The 22,926-nt window shown below is 41.8% G+C and overlaps 1 protein-coding gene across 1 annotated transcript in view; it reads right to left on the bottom strand.

Annotated features, from left to right (window-relative positions):
- Positions 1-22,926, bottom strand: part of SLX4IP (SLX4 interacting protein) — a 191,083-nt gene that overhangs the window by 23,050 nt on the left and 145,107 nt on the right. The window contains 2 exon segments of the mRNA XM_073553832.1: positions 2,199-2,296; positions 14,934-15,011. Of these exon segments, the coding sequence (XP_073409933.1) occupies positions 2,199-2,296; positions 14,934-15,011 (176 nt within the window).

Consider the following 22,926-nt stretch of genomic DNA (forward strand, 5'->3'; position numbering starts at 1 on the left):
GATCATAGGATCCCATAAGGACTGATATGGTTACATATCTTTAAGGAAACCAACTGTGAATGTTCAAGGAGGAAATATCTCTGTGGCACGAGTCCAGCCTTATTCATGGAAAACACACTGGACTCACTATAAATAAAGGTGATGACATAAACAATATAACATTCAGATGGGCGATTTAGAAAAATATTTTCTTAACTAAATTTTTGCAAAGGAGGAAAGAAATGTTGGTGGAAAGCCATTTTGGAACAGAATTTGAGGACGATTTCATCTCTGGAAAGAGCACAGCTACCTTTTTAATTATTATTGTGTGTCAGAAGAGGTGACGCTGGCATCTCTCCCATCCACAGTACTCGAATTGTGATGGGATTCTGCTCTTTCAAATTCCAAAATTATAAAAATAACCTCCACTTCCATTCGAGGCTAATGGCCACTAGTGCGTTCCTCCGCGTGATACCAAAACCATACTGAAAGGGTAGATGAAACGAGGTAGACTTGTGACTGCTTTTTAGCTTTGTTTTATGCCATTTGTAATGGTACAAATGGTCCATAGTGGCTCTTCATTTTTAGGCCAGGACTACACCGTAACATTGGCCATGGTACACATCTTGGGCCAAAGACTGAACTATGGCAAAGGGAACAAAGTCACATGGAATTCACACATTACTGCAACCATAGCCGATATGGATTTCTTCTGACTAGCATGTTGCTATTGTGGCACCTGAGGGTCTCCATTGTGGAAACTCCATGGCCACATCTAAAGAATAAACCTGCTGTATTCACATCACATAGTGCTTTGTCCATGGGCCTTCACCGGAAGAAAGTTTTAAAGGTTTTGTTGATTTTAATTTACAGGTTTAAATCTTTTAAATCACCAGTTATCCAGCATGGCTTCTATCGGTCTCCGACAAAAAGTGACCTGTCGGCAGCTCCATTGTTTAATGGAGCTGCACGGAGGTCACTTTCAATACATCTCTACAAGAGCTACAGTCTGGCCTTGTTCTGACTCTCATAGGCTTGCATTGAGAGCTTGTGACGTAGCTTCTGACTTCTGGCCAGTCAGACTCAGTGCTAACCAAATGGCGTCACTGCACTGGAGGGGAACTGAAAAACGGTGAAGGCGCCGATGGGTATGACCGGGGGGGGGGCAGGGGGCTTATATTTAAAGAGTCCCACTATTACTGGAAAACACAAAATGCTGTACTGGTGCTTTGAGGCTGGTTTAACACATCAATGAAACACGGACCATTTTCAGATTGGAAGACCGGGCTGAACTCATGGAGGGAGAAAACTGCTTCATTGGCATATACAGTATAGGGCAGATAGTTCAGGTCAGGAGACCAGGTGATCAGGTCTAGTTTTCCAATCTGAGAACAGTCCATGTTTCAAAGACATGTGAAAGTAGCCTGCCAGGAGAGCCTTTCCCTCATACAGGCAAATCAACAGAAAAATAGAAAACTTATGGCTCTTGAAATCCAACAGTGGGAAAAATTGCTTGTTCCTAATAAGGGTTATCTTATGAATTAAACTCAGGAGAAGTTGACAGGATAGGTTATAAATGTTTGACAGGTGGCGGTTCCAGCAGTCAAACAAGAAAGTGGGGACCGCAAGTCCAAAATGAGTGGCGTATTAGTTTGCATGTTTAATCACAACCTTCATAGACAATGATAGATGAAGTACTCCCGTTGCATACTACAACTCTATTCACACAAGGAACAGGGCACTGCCATTTTCGTGATGACTAGGGGTCCAAAAATCAATATCCTCACAGTCACTATCATTTATGCTGTGGGCAAGGTGGACAACCCTTTTAAGGTCCAAGGTACAAAGTAGTAATAAGTTAAAATAGTAGTGCAAGCTAAAATAGTGCCCCTTATCATTTTCTTTGGAACTTGTCTTCTATAAAATTTGGACAGATTTCTAGTAAATAATTTTTAGAGTAATTTTAACTATGGGTCTACCATTCAAAGGTCTACTTCCAAAACCAATATATAGGCATTAGAATTTCCCCTTGTGTATTCTACATTCACATTCGGCGCTTCTTTGCAACATTATCTGTCCACCTAATCAATTGCATACAGGAAAATTTCATATAGCTATGCCTAAATCCCCCAAATTTTCATAAATCCTGCTAGAAGTAAAGATCCATGTGTGGTGGAGTCTCCAAAAGATCAAGGCTTGTTTAGTAATCACATACTCACCGTACTGGAAGGTTTAACGGTGTGAGCGGCCCACGTGTTGGAATGAGGTTCGAGTTGACTTACACAGACCACAAATCTGTCTGGAAACACATACAGCTCTGTACAAAGAAAAAGATTGGAGAAATTATTTACTAGTTCAACAAGCTTAAATGTTCCACTGGAGTTCTGCAGTTTCCTATCTATCGTATGTCTGACGTGTCTTTGTTTACACGAGTAGATTCTATGGTCTGATTAATTTTTTTTTGCCATTTCAAATACAAGATGGATCCATGTAAAAAATGAAATATCATAAAATGTACTACATAGTCTCATCTACGTAGACTGAAATTGCGGTTTATGTTGAACATCTCACTACGGAACGGTGGGTGAAGTGGAATTTACATTGTAAGATAATTGTAAATGAGTGTTGTTTAAAAAAACATATAGGTGTATATCGTGGCACATCTGCAGTGGTGCTCAAAAAAGGTTCCCACACCAGAATAGTATATAAATACATTTTTGGCACTCAACTTTGAACAATAGATGAATTTTATTCGCAGTCACAGGTAAACGTTTTGGTCAGTACATCTGACCTTCCTCAATACACTGCAATAATACAAGTAGTAAATAAGTAATACATAAATCACTCAAAAAAATAACTATGGACACTACATCCATGAATCTAATCAAGAAACCATGATGTCCAAAAATTAGATCTATATGTCAAGCCCACGGACCGCAACAGTCTGCTCCATTATCATAGTCTCCACCCATTGTCCACAAAAAAAATCGATACCAAGCTCCCAATTTAAGAGACTTGAACGTATCATTACGGACCCCATCAGAAATAATGAGAGGACGAGGGAGATGTTCCATAAGTTTAGGACGAGAGGTTACCCTTCAGACCTACTGAATAAAGCCCTTCAACCATCTTCATTACCTAAACAACCAGTTACAGGTCGGGTACCTTTCGTCCACACATTTCATCCTTATGTTCATATATTGTTTAAAAAACAGGCTGCCTATCTCGAAGAAACAGACTTCCTATCACTCAGTGAACAAGAAAAATGCTCGTTCATCGAATTAAATGATCTTTTGTGCAACGTGATCGTTCAGTGGTGCATCATCCTATGGCAGCCTATGCAAAATGCGTGATCTATTATAGATGGCTTAGTGCGCATCGTTTACTTGGGTCTGCCTGTGTAAACAGGTACTTAAAAGACCACCAATCGGTAAGAGTTTACTGATGGGCAGTTGTATCGTGACACCGGTCAGTACATGTAAACGTACTCGAACTATCAAACTTTAAAATTCTGTAGTTTAGGAGAAAGGAGAGGAGGGTGGATGGAATAAAGGGTGTTAAAAGGAGACTGAAGCTCTTGAAAAACATAGATGAGGGTACATTTGTTGTTTTATAGCCTGACTAGCTACTCAAAATATTAACGGCCTCTGTGCCCTTATATACTCATAATCTGAAGAAAAGAAAGATTAGTTTACTGAATTAAGTTATCAACCCCTTAACCCCCAAGGGTGGTTTGCACGCTAATGACTGGGCCAATTTTTACAATTCTGACCACTGTCCCTTTATGAGGTTATAACTCTGGAATGCTTCAACGGATCTTGGCGATTCAGAGAGTTTTTTTTCGTGACATATTGTACTTCACTTTAGTGGTAAAATTTCTTCGGTATGACTTGCGTTTATTTGTGAAAAAAATGGAAATTCTGCGAAAATTTGGAAAATTTAGCAATTTTCAAACTTTGAATTTTTATGCCCTTAAATCACAAAAATATGTCACACAAAATAGTTAATACATAACATTTCCCACATGTCTACTTTACATCAGCACAATTTTGTAAACAAATTTTTTTTTTGTTAGGAAGTTACAAGGGTTAAAAGTTGACCAGCGATTTCTCAAGCTGATCAAAACCACATTCAAGAAGTTTATTAACCTTTCAGGTGTTTCACAGGAGCAGAAGCAACGTGGAAGGAAAAAATGAACATTTAACATTTTAGTCACAAAAATGATCTTTTAGCAACAATTTTTTTATTTTCCCAAGGGTAACAGGAGAAATTGGACCCCAAAAGTTGTGGTCCAATTTGTCCTGAGTACGCGGATACCCCATATGTGAGGGGGCGTCACTGTTTGGGCACACGGCAGGGCACATAAGGGAAGGAGCATTGTTTGACACTTGCAACCTAAAATTGACTGGAATTGAAATCGGACGCCATGTTGCGTTTGACGGGCCCCTGATGTGCCTAAACAGTGGAAACCCCCCTCAAGTGACCCCGTTTTGGAAACTAGACACCCTAAGGAACTTATCTAGATGTGTGGTGAGCACTTTGAACCCCCAAGGGCTTCACAGAAGTTTATAACGCCAGGGCGTGAAAATAAAAAATCATATTTTTTCCACAAACATGATAGTTTAGTCCCCAATATTTTATTTTCCCAAAGGTAACAGGAGAAATTGGACCCCAAAAGTTGTGGTCCAATTTGTCCTGAGTACGCGGATACCCCATATGTGAGGGGGCGTCACTGTTTGGGCACACGGCAGGGCACATAAGGGAAGGAGCATTGTTTGACACTTGCAACCTAAAATTGACTGGAATTGAAATCGGACGCCATGTTGCGTTTGACGGGCCCCTGATGTGCCTAAACAGTGGAAACCCCCCTCAAGTGACCCCGTTTTGGAAACTAGACACCCTAAGGAACTTATCTAGATGTGTGGTGAGCACTTTGAACCCCCAAGGGCTTCACAGAAGTTTATAACGCCAGGGCGTGAAAATAAAAAATCATATTTTTTCCACAAACATGATAGTTTAGTCCCCAATATTTTATTTTCCCAAAGGTAATAGGAGAAATTGGACCCCAAAAGTTGTTGTCCAATTTGTCCTGAGTACGCTGGTACCCCATATGTGGGAAAAAACTGTTTGGGCACACGTCGGGGCTCGAAAGGGAAGTAGTGACGTTTTGGAATGCAGACTTTGGAGGAATGGTCTGCGGGCGTCATGTTCCGTTTGCAGAGCCCCTGATGTGCCTAAACAGTAAAAAAAACCCATAAGTGACATCATTTTGGAAACTAGACCCCCCAAGGAAATTATCTAGATGTGCCCCCTTTGGAACTAATCTATTTCCTGTAAAGTAAATTAGTAGTGCATGGAGGTGTGGTACAATATGAAGCAATCCTTCATTCATAGGCCAGGTGTTTCGGGGCAGGTGTCGCATGCATTGATAAATGGTGTCCTTGCGCATTCCCCTTTTGTAACACATTCGGCACCTTTTTTGCGGCTTACCCTTTCTTCCAGTTGGTGGGACCACCCCCAGAAAATGCTGACCTGGTACGACACGAGCACCTTCAGTTCCGGAAGTACTGGGGCCCGCTCCTTCCGGAGTGCCAAATATCAGGGCCTTAACCACTACCTCCAGGAACTGAAGGTACAACGTATCGGTGTGGCATGCATATCATGACAGCAGGAAAGTGTTGAGCATTGCCATTTGTACGATGTGCACTCCAACTTTTTGTACCACAACCCGTGCCTTTCTCAAAGCATTGTACGGTTGGAGTAGTTGATTGGAGAGATCAACGCCCCCTATGTTTTTGTTGTACCCCAGTACACAGGTTGGTTTGCTGACGTGTGTAGATGCACCCCGTACAGTGCTGAGGGCACTGCCATCACCGTGTATGGTGGTCAAGAGGAGGACATCCCTCTTGTACTTGACCACCAGCACGTGGTCCCTACATTAGGCTCTGCTCTCACATTTTCGGAGCATCTGCCCAAGTAGCGTCTTCGGGAGGCCTCTCTGATTTTTGCGGATAGTACCGCAGGCTGCGGTACCTCACACAGAGAAGGATTTGTAGAGTGGGACGCTGGTATAAAAGTTATCAGTGTAAAGGTGATAACCTTTATCCAGCAGTGGGTGCACCAAATCCCACACAATTTTCCCACTCACTCCCAGGACAGGAGGGCACTCAGGGGGTTCAAGAGAGAGAGAGATTGGACAGGGATCAGTTAACACTTACAGTTGTAGTGTCTCTTTTTTCTTTGTTCTGTCTTCTTTCTTCAGCAGGGATTGTGGTGTTACAGGCTGCTGCGACACCACAATACCCAGCACAGGAGAAGCTCTAACTTTGTGACCGCTCTGCAGGAATCCTCAGCTACAGTTGTGGCCAAAAGTATTGGCACCCCTGCAATTTTGTCAGATAATACTCCGTTTCTTACTGAAAATGATTGCAAACACAAATTCTTTGGTATTATTATCTTCATTTAATTTGTCTTAAATGAAAAAACACAAAAAAGAATGAAGCAAAAAAGCAAAACATTGATCATTTCACACAAAACTCCAAAAATGGGCCAGACAAAAGTATTGGCACCCTCAGCCTAATACTTGGTTGCACAACCTTTAGCCAAAATAACTGCGACCAACCGCTTCCGGTAACCATCAATGAGTTTCTTACAATGCTCTGCTGTAATTTTAGACCATTCTTCTTTGGCAAACTGCTCCAGGTCCCTGATATTTGAAGGGTGCCTTCTCCAAACTGCCATTTTTAGATCTCTCCACAGGTGTTCTATGGGATTCAGGTCTGGACTCATTGCTGACCACCTTAGAAGTCTCCAGTGCTTTCTCTCAAACCATTTTCTAGTGCTTTTTGAAGTGTGTTTTGGGTCATTGTCCTGCTGGAAGACCCATGACCTCTCAGGGAGACCCAGCTTTCTCACACTGGGCCTTACATTATGCTGCAAAATTTGTTGGTAGTCTTCAGACTTCATAATGCCATGCACACGGTCAAGCAGTCCAGTGCCAGAGGCAGCAAAGCAACCCCAAAACATCAGGGAACCTCCGCCATGTTTGACTGTAGGGACCGTGTTCTTTTCTTTGAATGACTCTTTTTTTCTCCTGTAAACTCTATGTTGATGCCTTTGCCCAAAAAGCTCTACTTTTGTCTCATCTGACCAGAGAACATTCTTCCAAAACGTTTTAGGCTTTTTCAGGTAAGTTTTGGCAAACTCCAGCCTGGCTTTTTTATGTCTCAGGGTAAGAAGTGGGGTCTTCCTGGGTCTCCTACCATACAGTCCCTTTTCATTCAGACGCCGACGGATAGTACGGGTTGACACTGTTGTACCCTCGGACTGCAGGGCAGCTTGAACTTGTTTGGATGTTAGTTGAGGTTCTTTATCTAACATCCGCACAATCTTGCGTTGAAATCTCTTGTCAATTTTTCTTTTCCGTCCACATCTAGGGAGGTTAGCCACAGTGCTATGGGCTTTAAACTTCTTAATGACACTGCGCACGGTAGACACAGGAACATTCAGGTCTTTGGAGATGGACTTGTAGCCTTGAGATTGCTCATGCTTCCTCACAATTTGGTTTCTCAACTCCTCAGACAGTTCTTTGGTCTTCTTTCTTTTCTCCATGCTCAATGTGGTACACACAAGGACACAGGACAGAGGCTGAGTCAACTTTAATACATGTCAACTGGCTGCAAGTGTGATTTAGTTATTGCCAACACCTGTTAGGTGTCACAGGTAAGTTACAGGTGCTGTTAGTTACACAAATTAGAGAAGCATCACATGATTTTTCGAACAGTGCCAATACTTTTGTCCACCCTCTTTTTTATGTTTGGTGTGGAATTATACCCAATTTGGCTTTAGGACAATTCTTTTTGTGTTTTTTCATTTAAGACAAATTAAATGAAGATAATAATACCAAAGAATTTGTGTTTGCAATCGTTTTCAGGAAGAAACTGAGTATTATATGACAGAATTGCAGGGGTGTCAATACTTTTGGCCACAACTGTAGAGTGAAGACCCCTGCAGAGCAGTCAGACAGGTCACAGGCAGGTTAGAGACAGGTCACAGAGCGGTCACACCGCTGCTGAGACCTGTCACTGGTGGGATCGAATGATCACATCGATCCCACCAATCACTGCTGGCCCTGCTGACCATGGCAACTGCCTCCAATCCTAGGCAGGTCACAGCCAGGTCACCAGCAGGGCATAGACCTGTGCTCTGTGATTTGCGCGATTGACGATGACACGATAGATGTGATTGGGCCAATCCGGGGGGTTTTTGCCGGCCACCGGCCTAGGATCGAGTACATCGGTACTCGATCCTAGCCTGGGACATCATTGTTTCAGCCGCTCCGATTGGCTGAAACAATGAGAAGGGCTGTGAAAGGCTGCTCAGAATTGAACAGCCAATCACAGCGATCAGGAGGCCGGGAGGGGGGCGACAGATCCCGGGATGCCGAGGCCATCTTCCCTCAGGTAAGATGGCGTTGTAAATTTAATGCGATCACCGCGACTTAAGTCGCAATGTCGCATAAAATGCCATGACGTACTATCCCGTGCATAGAAATTAAGTCCCAGGGCACATGGACGGGATAGTACAGATGGCAGAAAGGGGTTAAAGATAGGAAATGAATGAGCCTGACAATTGTTATCAATGGTAACATTAGCATTATGGAATACTCACACTAGATGACACACAGGGTCTACCAGAAGACTTGCCTATGGCATCACTAGCACTACTCGTTTTCAGATCCCACATGTCTGAACAGAGGAACTGGGGATAGAAAATGGTCCAGATATATTCCAAGACTTTGAAAAAAAAGACTAATCCATGTTAAACTTATTTAGGTGAAAACTGTATGAACCCCTCAATGGAGAATTAATAGCTAGGGTGTACGTTTTACATATTTAGCGGTGGTCTGCTTGGGTGTTTAAAGTGTGAAATGCAGAATATGAAGGCAACTTCTTCAACACTTTATGAGAAATAATAAACTGGAGAAGTGCACAGTCACTTCGGGAGTACCTTGTGCAGTGTCGGACTGGGGAGCCAAGGGCCCACCAGTAACCAACTTTTCAGCAACATGCAAATGTGACGTTATTCTCAAATCACAAATTTATATAACAATGACCTGGGTAGATTGTTAAATGAATAAGATGCTGCCTTTGTCTGTACATGGTGATTTCAGTATATTGTGCCAAGTACTGCTCATATAAGAGGGGGCCCACCGGAGGATTCTCCGGTTCTCCTGTGTGCCAGTCCAAGCCTGCCCTTCTGCTTCGAGAACCTCTACATTCAAAAAGGTCATCGCTCAACTGTGATGAGGATCACAATGGCGTATGTCCCAGACCTGTATAAGCTGAATGCATTATTATCATTGCTGCATCATCACGTGATCATGAATGCCTCAGAGAAGCCTGAGAAAAAAGAAGATTCCCTTTGACAGCACCACCTAAAAGTTGGTTTTGGGTTACACCTGACCAATAATGAGAACAATGTGGACTCGGGTTTCACAAGCTCAGAGCTCTGCTACAACATTAGTTAGATGCTGCTGTCCAGCTGATATATCCTGAAGGCTGAAATGTATCTCAGGTGAAACTCGGCAAGAAATAGCTAAAAAGTTTTTACTGTTGTCTCCGTCAGCCAAATATCATTACATTACATATATGTCTATGTTGGCATTCTCATCTGTGGCTTGTCAAAACTGGTTCCCACAAAATCTCATAAAAAACAATATCTCTGTCCCACAAAGTAACAGAGAGCCGACAAAAAAAATACAATTTATCAAATGTAATGGCATCTGTAGAGAGATTACTTTACCGTAAGTTATTGTATGACAGTTCTGATATGACAGATGAGTGTAAAAATAACCAGCGAGAGCTGTATAATGTTACACACACCAGTAAAGAATACCATTTATCAGCTACAAGTGGGAATAACATGGACGACGCTGGATATTTATCGTGTGACAGTGCATTGTAAGCGTTTCTACCAAGAGACCATTTTCATGGTTAGAATTTATTGAAGAAGCCATGTTTTTCTGGTTACCGCTGGAACCCCCGTCTGCCTCCAGGACAGGAACAAAGAGGTTACTCTCATCATTTATTTCAAATGGGAGCTTCGAAAAATGACGACCATGCATAAATGGGAATCCCTCTTTAACGCCTTTTATTTCCTAAAATATTAAATACTGTAAAGAAAATATAATAATTTGCCCCATCCAGATGTTCTTTTCAATATTAATATCATTATTAACAAACTGAAAACACATTTACCAACACCATTCCTTACAATATAAAGATTGATATCAAACAGCCGCAGCACCTTCAGCAGCAATATTCAAAGGCACACGTTTCCTATGATCTGATATCAGTCTGAGGGAGCAATCAGATGCCCAACAACACAGACATTGATCACATTGCAATGCACGGACTGGCCAGCAGCTCTTCTCACCCAAGCATGACAGCGTGCATTTCTATGCAGCTATAATGGATAGGTCAGGAGAGCCGCCGGTCAGTCCGAGCATTACGACTCGATCGTCGTCCGTGTTATACAGCCGTCTGATTGCGCTCTAATGGTGGCCCCACACCTCCAACAGCTCTTGGTCAACGTTTGTTCTTGTTCTATTTTCAATGATCAGGGGCAGAGGAAAACGGAGGCTGATGTGGTTTTCTTACGCGAGAACAAAAGTATGTTCAAGTTGAAATTCAACAAACTATTTTTTTTCTATATCTTGTAAGGCAGTGAGGGTATCCTATGCGAGGGCTGGTATGTATCCCCCAGGATGTGGGTGGAGTCTTATTAGACCCGCTGGAGTGCCTTGTGTTCACAGCAGGATGCCTGTGAGTCTCAAAGCAAAATAAAAGTAAGCATGGACCTGGTCAAGCTATTTGGCCAAGGCAATGTTCAGGAAAACCCATTACGGGCTTTTATTTTTAGAGTGAACTACACAATGGTAGTGGGGCATTTCGCTCCCTCCTGAATGGGTCTTAAGTCCCCGTCTCACATAGCGAGATTGCTAAAGAGTCGCCGATTTTGTGACACAACAGCGATCTCGCTACATGTGACACGTAGCGGCGAACTGCCCCCCAGTTGAATATCACTTATCGTGCTGGAATGTCCTGGGCCATTTTTTCAACGTCGGTATCCCGCTGGCCAGCATGCATCGCTGTGTTTGATGCCGATGAGCGACCTCGTTGGCGACGCAGAACTCAGGGACGCAGGTTGGAATCGTTCAGAATAGCTGCTGTGTGACAAGGTACCAACGACCGCCGAGGTTGTTATATTAATCGCCGGATCGTTGCTGTGTCGCTGAAGAGATCTGCCTGTTTGGCAGCTTACTAGCAACCATTTAGCGACGCACCAGCGATCCCTACCAGGTCGTATCGTTGTCGGGATCGCTGGTGCATCGCTATGTGAAATGGGACCCTTAGAATTGGCCCATGGCCAAAGATTCCATTTAAAAACCCTGCAACAAAGGGTTGGGTGTGTCAGTTTTGGTTTTCAAACTGCAGAGCACGTGGCTCTGCAGCGTCTGGCTGGTGTGAAGTAACACGGAGCCAAGTGAAGCAAAAATGCCTGGCACCCCTCAGCATGACACGGCGGTGCAGTCGCCCACGGCAAACATCTCGGATACGGATTGTCTCGACGCCCTGGCTGCGATCCGGAGGATACCATTTGCCTTCCATTTGTGAGTTTTGGACACTGCTTTGAACTTTCTGTGGTCCCTTCCTATCTGTCGCACCACAATCTGCAAACAAATGTCCAATTAGTGGTTCTCATGCACCATTGTTGGCTCCGTGGGCTCCATGCCAACTCAATTTGACCTCCCACTAGTTCCATAAAACAAAAACCTAAATATATGAATTAAGTTGGTGTGTATGCAGTGTGCAAGCGCATGTTCACACAGGCCACTAAACAGACAAAACCTAAGATAAAAACAAAATAAGCAAACAACCTGCAGTAAATAAATAGCAACAGTGCATGAAAATAATAAGGGTGCTTAGCTAACAATTTTGATTAACAAAATGTAAAAGCCATCGCAGTGCGTCCTGGTGAATCCATTCGGGATGGTCCTAACCTTTAGTGTTAAAACCTTAGCATATGTCCTTTATCTTCAGTTTTGTCTGTTTAGTGGCCAGTGTTAACATGCACCTACACACTGCATTCACACAAACTCCTATTCCAGTTCATTTCTTTTCGTTTTTGCTTCAGGTTTTCTTGCGCTCTGTGCAACTAAGGGTGTGGCCTCCATTTTCCTTGAGAAGGACATTACATTCATATAATTCCCCATGGCAGGGTGTCTACTAGCCGGGTCTCAGTCATTCTCAGCCCTTATTCACATTACGTCATTTGACACATGCTAAGGTTTTAGTACTAGAGGTTAGGACCATCCCGAGTAGGGTCACCATGACACGGTTGGATGCATTTTACGTTTTTATTTTATCAAAATGATGTTAACTAAGTACCCTATATTATTTTCATGCACTAGTGCTATTTACTGCAGGGTATTTGCTCATTTTGTTTTTATCATAGGTTTTGTTAGTTCCAAAAACAGTAGAAATTCTGAATCTGAGGCACCAGAGATAGTTCATATTTAGAAAAAAGGTAGCATTTATTTCATCCTTAAAATCACATAGTGACAATACAAAAGTGAAGTAGAAGATGCAACGTTTAGGCCATATTTGCTTTTTTTTTTTTTTTTAACATTTGAGGCCTTGAATCTTCTTGGAATCTTCTTACAATCTGGATGATCATTGGATAGGCTTCAATAGACGTATGAATATAATTAATAATTATAATAGTTATTATTAATAGCTAATTAATGGGGTAAATCCCCTGATCAGGACCCCCTTCTATTGGCTATCCCACCCTGAAAGACATTACGGTATATCCATGCATTCTATAGATACGCTATTGATTTTATCATACACTGAGTAATGACTTGTTATTGGAGTGTGGAAATTGTCTCTTCAGAGAGGAAGAGGACTAGAACTCTAGTGCCACCTATTGGAAGTAGCAATCCTAAAAGTCAAAGTCGACCGTTTAATGAGCCTTGTCACATGACTTAGGATAAAAGCCAAACCAGAATCTCAATTTGAAGACACTGTGTTTTGGGGTACTGCCCCTTGTCAGTGAAAAGTGTGAGATCTGGTTTGGCTGTTAGAGGCATCTGACCGATATCCAAGAAGTATCGTTTCTCCTTGCGGAGATTGACATGCTAAGCAAGGAGAAACAATACTTCTTGGATATCGGTCAGACGCCTCTCACACAGCCAAACCAGATCTCACACTTTGCACTGATGAGTACCCCGAAACACAGTGTCTGCAAATTGAGATTCTGGTTTGGCTTTTATCCTAAGTCATGTAACAAGGCTCGTTAAAGGGCCGACATTGACTTTTAGGATTGCTACTTCCAATAGGTGGCACTAGAGATCTAGTCCTCTTCCTCTCTGAAGAGACAATTTGCATATTTCCCAGAGGAGCATTGCGGCTTTAAGTCTCCTCATCTCAGCAAGCTTAGGCTGGTTTCACATTTGCGTTTTTTTTTTGCGGGATTTTAGCGCTAAAAAACGCATGCGATTTTTTTTCCTATACTTTGCATGGGATGCGCTTATGTGCGCATACACATGCGTTTGTATGCGTTTTACCGCGCATGCGTTTTTTTGCGGTATGCGCTCGGGCGCACAAAATGCAACATGTTGCATTTTTTGTGCGTCAGATATGCCTCAAAAAAACGCATGCGCGCGCAATGCGTTTTTTTACAGCAGGACACCCATTATAAGTCTATGGTGAGCATATGTGCGCATTGGCATGCTTATGTATGCGTTTTTTTGCCCATGCGTTTTTTTTTTTAACATTAGTTTGACAATGGAATTTAGGGGTTTGGGTTAGAGTTAGGGTCAGTTAAGGGGGTTTAGGGTTAGGGTCACGGTTAGGGTTAGTATGGTTTGGTTAAGGGTTAGGGTTAGGGTCAGGGTTAGGGTTAGTATGGTTTGGTTAAGGGTTAGGGTTAGGGTCAGGGTTAGGGTTAGTATGGTTTGGTTAAGGGTTAGGGTCAGGGTTAGTATGGTTTGGTTAAGGGTTAGGGTCAGGGTTAGGGTCAGGGTTAGTATGGTTTGGTTAAGGGTTAGGGTTAGGGTCAGGGTTAGGGTTAGTATGGTTTGGTTAAGGGTTAGGGTCAGGGTTAGGGTCAGGGTTAGGGTTAGTATGGTTTGGTTAAGGGTTAGGGTTAGGGTCAGGGTTAGGATGGTTTGGTTAAGGGTTAGGGTTAGGGTCAGGGTTAGGGTCAGGGTTAGTATGGTTTGGTTAAGGGTTAGGGTTAGGGTCAGGGTTAGGGTTAGTATGGTTTGGTTAAGGGTTAGGGTTAGGGTCAGGGTTAGGGTTAGTATGGTTTGGTTAAGGGTTAGGGTTAGTATGGTTTGGTTAAGGGTTAGGGTTAGTATGGTTTGGTTAAGGGTTAGGGTTAGGGTTAGTATGGTTTGGTTAAGGGTTAGGGTCAGGGTTAGGGTTAGGGTCAGGGTTAGGGTTAGTAAAGTCATGGTTTGGGTTAGTGTGAGGGGCCACCAAATGTTGGAAAAAAACGCAAACGCGGTAAAAACGCACTAAAAACGCATACAAACGCATAAAAACGCTGTGTTTTTTTCATGCATGCTCATAAAAATGCTTGAAAAAAAACGCAGCATTTGTATGCTTTTGTATGTGTTTTTCAATGCGTTTTTTTGCGGGAAAAACGCGCTGCAAAAAAAAGCAAGTGTGAAACCAGCCTAAGAATGTCAATCTCCGCAAGGAGAAATAATACTTCTTGGCTATTGGAACGTGGAATAAAAAAAAAATATATATATATATTTCAATACTACTCCAGGTGAGAAAAATAATGATTACAAAATATGAGTTAGTGTACACTCATCATGGAATTTTGTGGAATTTTAGAAGCAGTACCAACAAACCCATTAGTGCAGCCTAACTTACCTCGATACTGATGTTGCGCCACACAGCGAAGATTTACCCATCTCTTAATAAAATAAGCTGCAATCCGCAGCCGAGTTCCTAAAGAAAAACAACAAAATTACATTAAAATTCTGACACCTACATGTAATAGGTTGAGAACAGAAGCAGATGCTAAATCGACAAATATTGTTAAAATGAATACTGCACAAGATGTGGGATGAACGTATGAGGGAAATCCGGTATGCAGTGGACAAGATGCGGAAGAGGGCAACGCTTCATTCTGGTTTATAACTGCTCCTCCTGAGAATGGCATGACATTTAATATGCACCTATCAGATGCAATGTATTGAGGCCTAGGCATAGAAGTATGGAATGGTACATATGATTCTAAGAAAATACTTCCCAATAAAAAAAAAAAAAAATTCTGTTACTATAAAGTCATGGGTACCAATTCATGAAGACCAGCATTTAGCTGCTTGTCTTGATGTAGTGTGCAAACTGCCTTTTCAGAGAGCAAGAGGACCTAAACTCTAGTGCCACCTATCAGAAGAAGCAATCCTAAAAATGACTTACGGTAATCGACTCTTTAACGAGCCTGGTCACAAGACATAGGATAAAATCCAAACCCCGCACTCTATTTGCATACACGTTTCTAGGTGTTTTCCTCTTATCAGTGCAAAGCAAGAGGACTGATTTGGCCAGATGAGAGGCCTATGATGGCAATCTAAGGAGTAATGTCTCACCTTGTAGAGAGTGCCAAGCCAGCATAAAAAGACTTCTAGGCCATACAATGCTCCTCTTGGAAATTAAAGAGGTTGTCTACTACTTTTTCACTGATGACCTATCCTTAGGATAAGTAATCAATGTCTGATTAGCCGGGGTCTGACACCCAGAACCCCTGCTGTTCAGCTGTTATCCGTGTCGGCGGCCACAGTCTGGAAGTACTCTATTGCCGAGTTGCTTCGTCTACTTGTAGTGTCCGCTACAAGGAACTACACATCCGCATCCTATTGATTTGAAGAGGAGGCAAATGTGCAGTACCAAGCCCTGGCCACTACAAGTAGACTTCCTGCCACCAACACCAATATCAGCTGATCAGAGGAGATGCCGGGTGTCGTACCTCAGCTGATAAGATATTGATGACCTATCCTACAGGTCATCAGTGAAAAAATAGTGGACAACCTTATGATAGACCATCAATTTAAAAGTAGTGGATAACTTCTGTAAAAATATAAATTGTCTCTTCAGAGAGGAAGAGGACTAGAACTGTAATGTCACCTATTGAAAGTAGCAATCCTAAAAAAGTAAATATCGACACTTAAACGAACCTTTCCCCATGACTTAGAAACGCCAAACCAGGCACTATTTGCAGACACGTGTTTTGGAGTGTTTTTCCCTCTTCCGTACAAAGCAAAATGTTCTGATTTGACTGGATAAGAAGTTTCTAAGGGGTAATAATAACTCTCCTTGTGGAAATGGCGCTGGCCGGGAAATAGAGCCAGAGTGACAGAGGCTTCAGATCTACAAATAGCTCTTCAGCCTCATTTGCATATCAATTGAAACACTGATTTTTCACTACACTGTGTTCCAAATTATTATGCAAAAAATATTTCCTCATATTTTCTCTAAATTACCGATATGAATTGCAGTCATTGTTATTTTCCAGTCATCTAATATTCTAGTATAATTGCAATGTTTTTGAACAAACTGCCTATGAAAACAGTATATTTTTAAAAATAAGAAACACTCAAAATGAATGTTCCAAATTATTATGCACAGCAGAGTTTTCAACCTTTTTATTTTTATTTTGAAGAAAAAAATGGTCAATTGTGAAATAAGCATTATCAGCTTATTACAAAATGAAATCAAACAGTTTTCAAGTCAAAACTTTATTCTAGGTGATGTTACATTTGCACATATTACCCCTTGTTGGAAAGAAGCTTCTGAACTCTCTCGTCCATTGAATTTGTCAGTTTTTGGATGGTTTGTGCTTCAATTGTTTTGCATGTGGACAGAATACCCTCCCAGAGCTGTTGCTTAGATGTGAACTGCCTCCCGCCATCATAGACACTCCTTTTGATGATGCTCCAGAGGTTCTCAATGGGGTTGAGGTCAGGGGAAGATGGTGGCCACACCATAAGTTTGTCCTCTTTTATGCCCATAGCAACCAGAGATGCAGATTTGTTATTTGCAGCATGAGACGGTGCATTATCATGCATGAAAATGATCTTGCTGCGGAAAGCACGGTTCTTCCTCTTGAACCATGGCAGGAAGTGCTGTTTTAGAAACTCCACATAGATTATAGAGTTCATCTTTACCCCTTCAGGGATCCTAAAGGGGCCGACAATCTCTCTCCCCATGATTCCAGCCCAAAACATTACTCCACCTCCTCCTTGTTGGCGCCTTAGCCGTGTTTTCATGGGGTGTCCATCAACCAGCCATCCTCCACTCCATCCATCTGGACCATCGAGCGTTGCACGGCACTCATCGGTGAACAAAACAGTTTGGAAGTCAGTCTTCATGTATCGTTTGGCCCACTGGAGCCGTTTCTGCTTGTGTGCAATGGATAGAGGTGGTCAACAGGATGGCTTACGCACAGCTGCAAACCTCTGAAGGACCCTGCATCTTGTTGTTCGGGGGATGTTGGAGGCACCAGCAGCTTCAAAAACTTGTCTGCTGCTATGACAAGGCATTTTTGCAGCTGCTCTTTTAACCTGACGCAATTGCCTGTTGGAAAGAGTCCTCAATTTTTCCTTATCAGCACGCACACGTGTGTGCTGGGAATCAGCTACATACTTCATGATTGTGCGATGATCACGATGAAGTGTCTTGGCAATGTTGATTGTAGTCATGCCTTGACCTAAATACTCCACAATTTGTTGCTTCTCAGCAGCCGACACATCCTTTTTCTTTCCCATTTTGGCAAAAAATGTAGGCTGCTTAATAATGTGGAACAGCCTTCTTAAGTAGTCTTGCCTTTATTTGGACACACCTGCCAAACTAATTTGCACAGGTATCTGCAATTGCTTTCAGTGATATAAAGAGCCCTGACACACATAACCATCAGTGAGTTTAAATGACAAACAAAAAACTTCTAACCTTATCACTCCTAAACTCTTTTTGCATAATAATTTGGAACACAGTTTATTTGGGAAATGGATTGGCCATGTAAAGGTATTGATGGACCTGTCTTTGAAAGAGCTGCATGCACATATGAAAAGTTTTGGGTGAAAACCTGCTGATAAATTATCCTTTTACTTTTCTATTTTGTAAGCAGTGGTAGGGAAAGCAATGAGTGAAAGGATTATTTAAGGTGTAGCACATGAGATATGCCGACCTTGCCCCCAAAGAAGCTGTCACAGCGAAACTCAGGGTCGTTCAGGAGTCTGGCGTGCCACTAGGACTCTATACTTTTATAGATAACCTTGTTTAGGAGTAAGTAATTCTTAAAGCATATCTAAACTTCCAATAACCTGTGCATAAATCAATAGTCCAGTATATGTTGTCTCTGTATGCTTGATGTTTTAGTTTGTTTTTCCTCTTAGCTCATGTTTGCAAGAATTACAATATACCTTTTTTTTTTTTTTTTTACAGGACAAAATTATTTTGAGAGCGAATCTACATAACTACAAAATGTCTAAGAAGCATCTTATAAAGCTAGCTGTATTTGAGCATTTCACAGTGACTCAAGATAAAAAACATTTTGTGCGTCAGTATATAAGTGACCCAGATGAAAACAAATGCTGTAATGCCAAAATCAGCATGGAGATTGCATGTTCTCTCTTTGTTTAAGTGGGTTTCTGGCTTCATTCTTACATATCGATAGGTGGGAATGTGTCAGGGAAATGAGAATGTCAAATACAAAAAATAAGGTTCTAGTAAAGGCATTAAGATAAACACAAACTGCAGGAGAATTGTGGAAATAGCAATTATGTCATGTGTACTCTAATTGACCCAGATGTTGAAGTTCAATCAGCTGCATCTTTCTGTCCCCTGACATCATCTGTTGAGAGAGAATCGGGAGGCCAACATACAGTACATACTTGACTATCAGATTGATCCACCAAAATTGTTGGGTTCGGCTGACTTTTATCTAATGTGAATTGGGCCTTTAAGTGTAGAGCATGCAACCTGATATGCGAACATTGGTCTTTTCAAACAGCTGATTGGTGGCGGTGCCAAGAGTTGGATGTCAACAACCCCTCGACCTCTGTGCTTGATTGATCGCTGCAGTGGGCATTTGGTTGGCCACAGCAGCAATCAATCAAGCACAGAGGGAGAAGGGTTGGGGAGCACGCATTACAGAGGCCAAAGTGCTCTTCAGTGCTAGGATTCGCCTCCTGTGCAATTCCAGGACCACCAGGAACACGAGAAAACCTATATTTGAAAAGTGAAGCTGTCATTTATTTCCAACTTATAAGTGTATTTAAGCAGCTCTTCCGCTCTCCTATTTACTCCTGCCATCAGCACAGTCAAACTGCTGACAGCTTCCCTTTTATAATTTGGTATACCAAATCCTGTTCTTCACCCTTCCATGTAGACACTTTGACTGCATACATACCATGTTTAAACTTGTTCCCGGTCTCGGCATGGCTCCACTAATGTGCTTCAGGTTGATACATTACAAACATTTAATAAATCGGCAGTTTTCCGGTGCTGCTGTTTATTTATAGATTATATGATTAAGTGCGTCTGAGGACCTGTGAATATATAGATGTTGTCCTTTCTTTATATAATAGCAAACTGTTTAGTTTAGCATTAGTGGTTTTGATTCAAGTAGGATTCCTCCACTAACTAACTTAAAAAGCGCACTTGACGGCTACTGCAAGTAGGATACACTTGTCTCATCTGAAATTCAAAGTACAGTAAACAATTATGGCATCTAGGTAGCCATGAGGAAAGGTTGGTAGAAAACGGCAACCAGTGGGAGTCACAGGTTGAGATTTTTTGTCATGTCACCAACTTGAGCAAATCTTCTTGACTGAGGTGAAGAACATCTTTCATTTTTCCTCCTCGCAGCCTTCCTTAGAATAAAGCTTTAAACCCAATACTAGGACATTCGGTTAAGGATCATGCAGACGTTCGTGCAAATCAGTCCTAGTACAAACCACAAAGCACGGACTGGCCACGGGTCTTCCAACCGGAATGTTAAGGCTTCAAGATGTCTATGAGGCGGTCATACTTCGTTCAGGAGAGCCACGGTCAATCTATCCAATGCAGGCCAATAGAAGATCGATGTGCACAGATGCCTGCATGAGCCTTTAATCAGAAGTTCTTGACCAGATTCCTGGATTATTTTTTATTTGCATTGGGCAGTGATTTTACTTATTCCAGTTTCACACATCCAACAAACATTCATAGAACACGTGTGCAACGAATAGTCAGGATTTGCTATGGGTCTCCTGACCCAAAGTCAAAAGCCTCATATATACTGATGAAACTGTGGAAGTTCAGGTCAGGATATGCGCTGCCAATCTGAAAATCGAAGTCCATATTTGGACCGTGTATTTCGGACATGTGAAACTGACCTTACAATAATAATAAAGTATATACATACAAGATGTGGAGCAAAAATCAGAATCGGTCAATTCCCTGTGCTGGCCCTTATTCCTCATAACCAGGGCAGAAGGCTTGAAAACATAGTTCATCAACTCCACCATCAATTTTAAGGACAGAAGGGTGACTTGACCATTTGGACTTTGTACGCTTATAATATTTGCTAAAGCTCCATTGTGGATATTGGAAAACCTACAAAGGATCACAAATCGTGATGAGCGAAAGTGCTCGGATAAAGTGCTATCCGAGCATTCTCAGGTGCTTACTGAGTGTCTTCGAAAAATATGTTCTAGTCCCCGCTGCTGCATGTCTCACAGCTGTTTGACAGCCACAACACATGCAGGGATGTCCTGTTTGTTAGGAAATCCCTGCAGGTGTTGCTGTTGTCTAACAGCCACGAGACATGCCGCAGCGGGGACTAGAACATATTATCTGAGCATGCCAAAGACTCTGTTGGCACACAAGCATGTTCCGATAACGAGTTATCCAAGCACTTTCGCTCATCACTAATCTTAAACTGTGGGTGTTGGGGCAAACCCATGTTTGGGTACACAACATCTATAACACTAGGAGCAGCCACATTGGTTGTCTAAGGTTTGCCCTTGAATATAAATTTTATATAAAATATTCTGCTTCTTTTGGTAGTATGATACAATCTCCCAGACGTGTCAAACCATTGCCATCAGAAAGTTAACCCAGGTCATTGCGATTATGTCATTCATAGAATTATGAAATAATGAAAAAAACGCAAAAATGTCCCAAATCCCAGTGCAAATTTATATGTGCTGACAACAAAAAATATCTTTAAAATGATTTAGACAAAACCATAACATAAAACTAACATAAGTCTTGATTTATGACCATTTCCTCTAATTGTGAAGCTCACGGTAAAAAGTGATTCATTGTCTGTGTATTCCGAAAGAACAAAGAAGTGAGAGGAGCCCTTGCATGTGTGTAGACAGACATGGCTTTTCAGAGAGAATACAGCACAGTGCGAGAGCATCCAGACTTGGGATACAGCTCAGAGACCAAATGTCATAGTGACGCCTTATGTCACACATTCAAACCCGGCACGGAGAAAATGGCAACGCACTGTCAAAGCATCGGATTGTTTTATAGAAAACAAGATTCCTCTTGTGTCCACAATCTTGAATGGAATTAGAAGATTACGAATTGGCAAAGTAAAGAGGGGCACACAAAGAGGTCTTGGAAATGAGCCGGACATCTAAGTTCCTCCAATTTCCCTACGGGAGGAAACGCCTACTAAATTATTAATGTGAGAACAGGTGAGCCTTGTTTCACTTATTCGCATTTTGATATCTTCCATAGAAAAATCTATTTAACCCACTAATGCCAGAGCCACTAATGCCTAAGAACGTAAACAATTTATTTGGTTTTGCATCCACGGCTTCAACACCTTTGTTCGGTTAACAGTATGAAATTTATTTCTGTGGATGAGTGGTTTATTCAGGGGGCGTTAATTTCATTTGCATATGAATTGGTATTTCATTTGTAATTTTTTGGATGAGTGAAAAAAAACACCCCATAGATATGTTGTAATTTCTCAGAAGGGCATACCCAATTAAAGGGGGTCTCATGTAAAACATGTAGAACTTCTCCGGGGCAGATGATAAAGGTTGGAATGATAGAGTTCAGCTATTGAGCCTTAAATCAGGGGGGCCAAATTACCATGTAAAGGAAGCTTAGTGAGAATATTCAACCATTGCTGCATTAAAAAGTAAACTTTTTTCTTAATTTCGTTTATCCTACAGGTATTGCAAGGTGATGAGTTTTTGCAATATATACTATATTGCTTTAATATGGCTCATTCTGTACCAAACACTGTGCTGCAGTGCACTTATAATGCTCAATTTATGCTTCTTTAGAAGATACTTCCAACTGCTGCGTAGCAAACATCCCCATAGAGCATCTTTGTACAGAACTTTCCCTCTTTAACCAGGAGGACAAACAAAAAGAAGCTCACAGATTAGAGTGTTTGAATATATACTGTGTGCTCAATTATTAGGGAGTGAGTATTTTGCCCATATCATCATATTTTTATGCAGATTTTCCAACTCTGAGCTGTATAAACCTGAATACTTACTGGATGAATCAGATCAGGTGATGTGTATTTGTGTAATGAGTGAAGGTGATGCCTAAGGATACAACACCCTTTACCAAGGTGTGCAGAATTATTAGGCAGCTTATTTTCATTACGCAATATCGGCCAAAAAAAGAGTTTTATCTGGCTCACAAATTGTTACAGAAGGACACAGCAGTCTTGAAATCGCTAAGTATTAGGCATGTGATTTCAAAACCATCAAAAATTTTGTTGAAAATAGTCAAAAGGGGTTGCAAAAACATGTTGAGTAAAAAGATGCACAATAACTGGCAAAGACTTGAGAAGAATCCTCCAGTGGTGTCATACTCCAGAAGCACAAGGTGTTCAGCGCTCAGA

The sequence above is a fragment of the Dendrobates tinctorius genome, unplaced genomic scaffold (assembly GCF_039654945.1).
Source record: "Dendrobates tinctorius isolate UK_male_01 unplaced genomic scaffold, ASM3965494v1 ptg000203l, whole genome shotgun sequence".
NCBI classification, from domain to species: domain Eukaryota; kingdom Metazoa; phylum Chordata; class Amphibia; order Anura; family Dendrobatidae; genus Dendrobates; species Dendrobates tinctorius.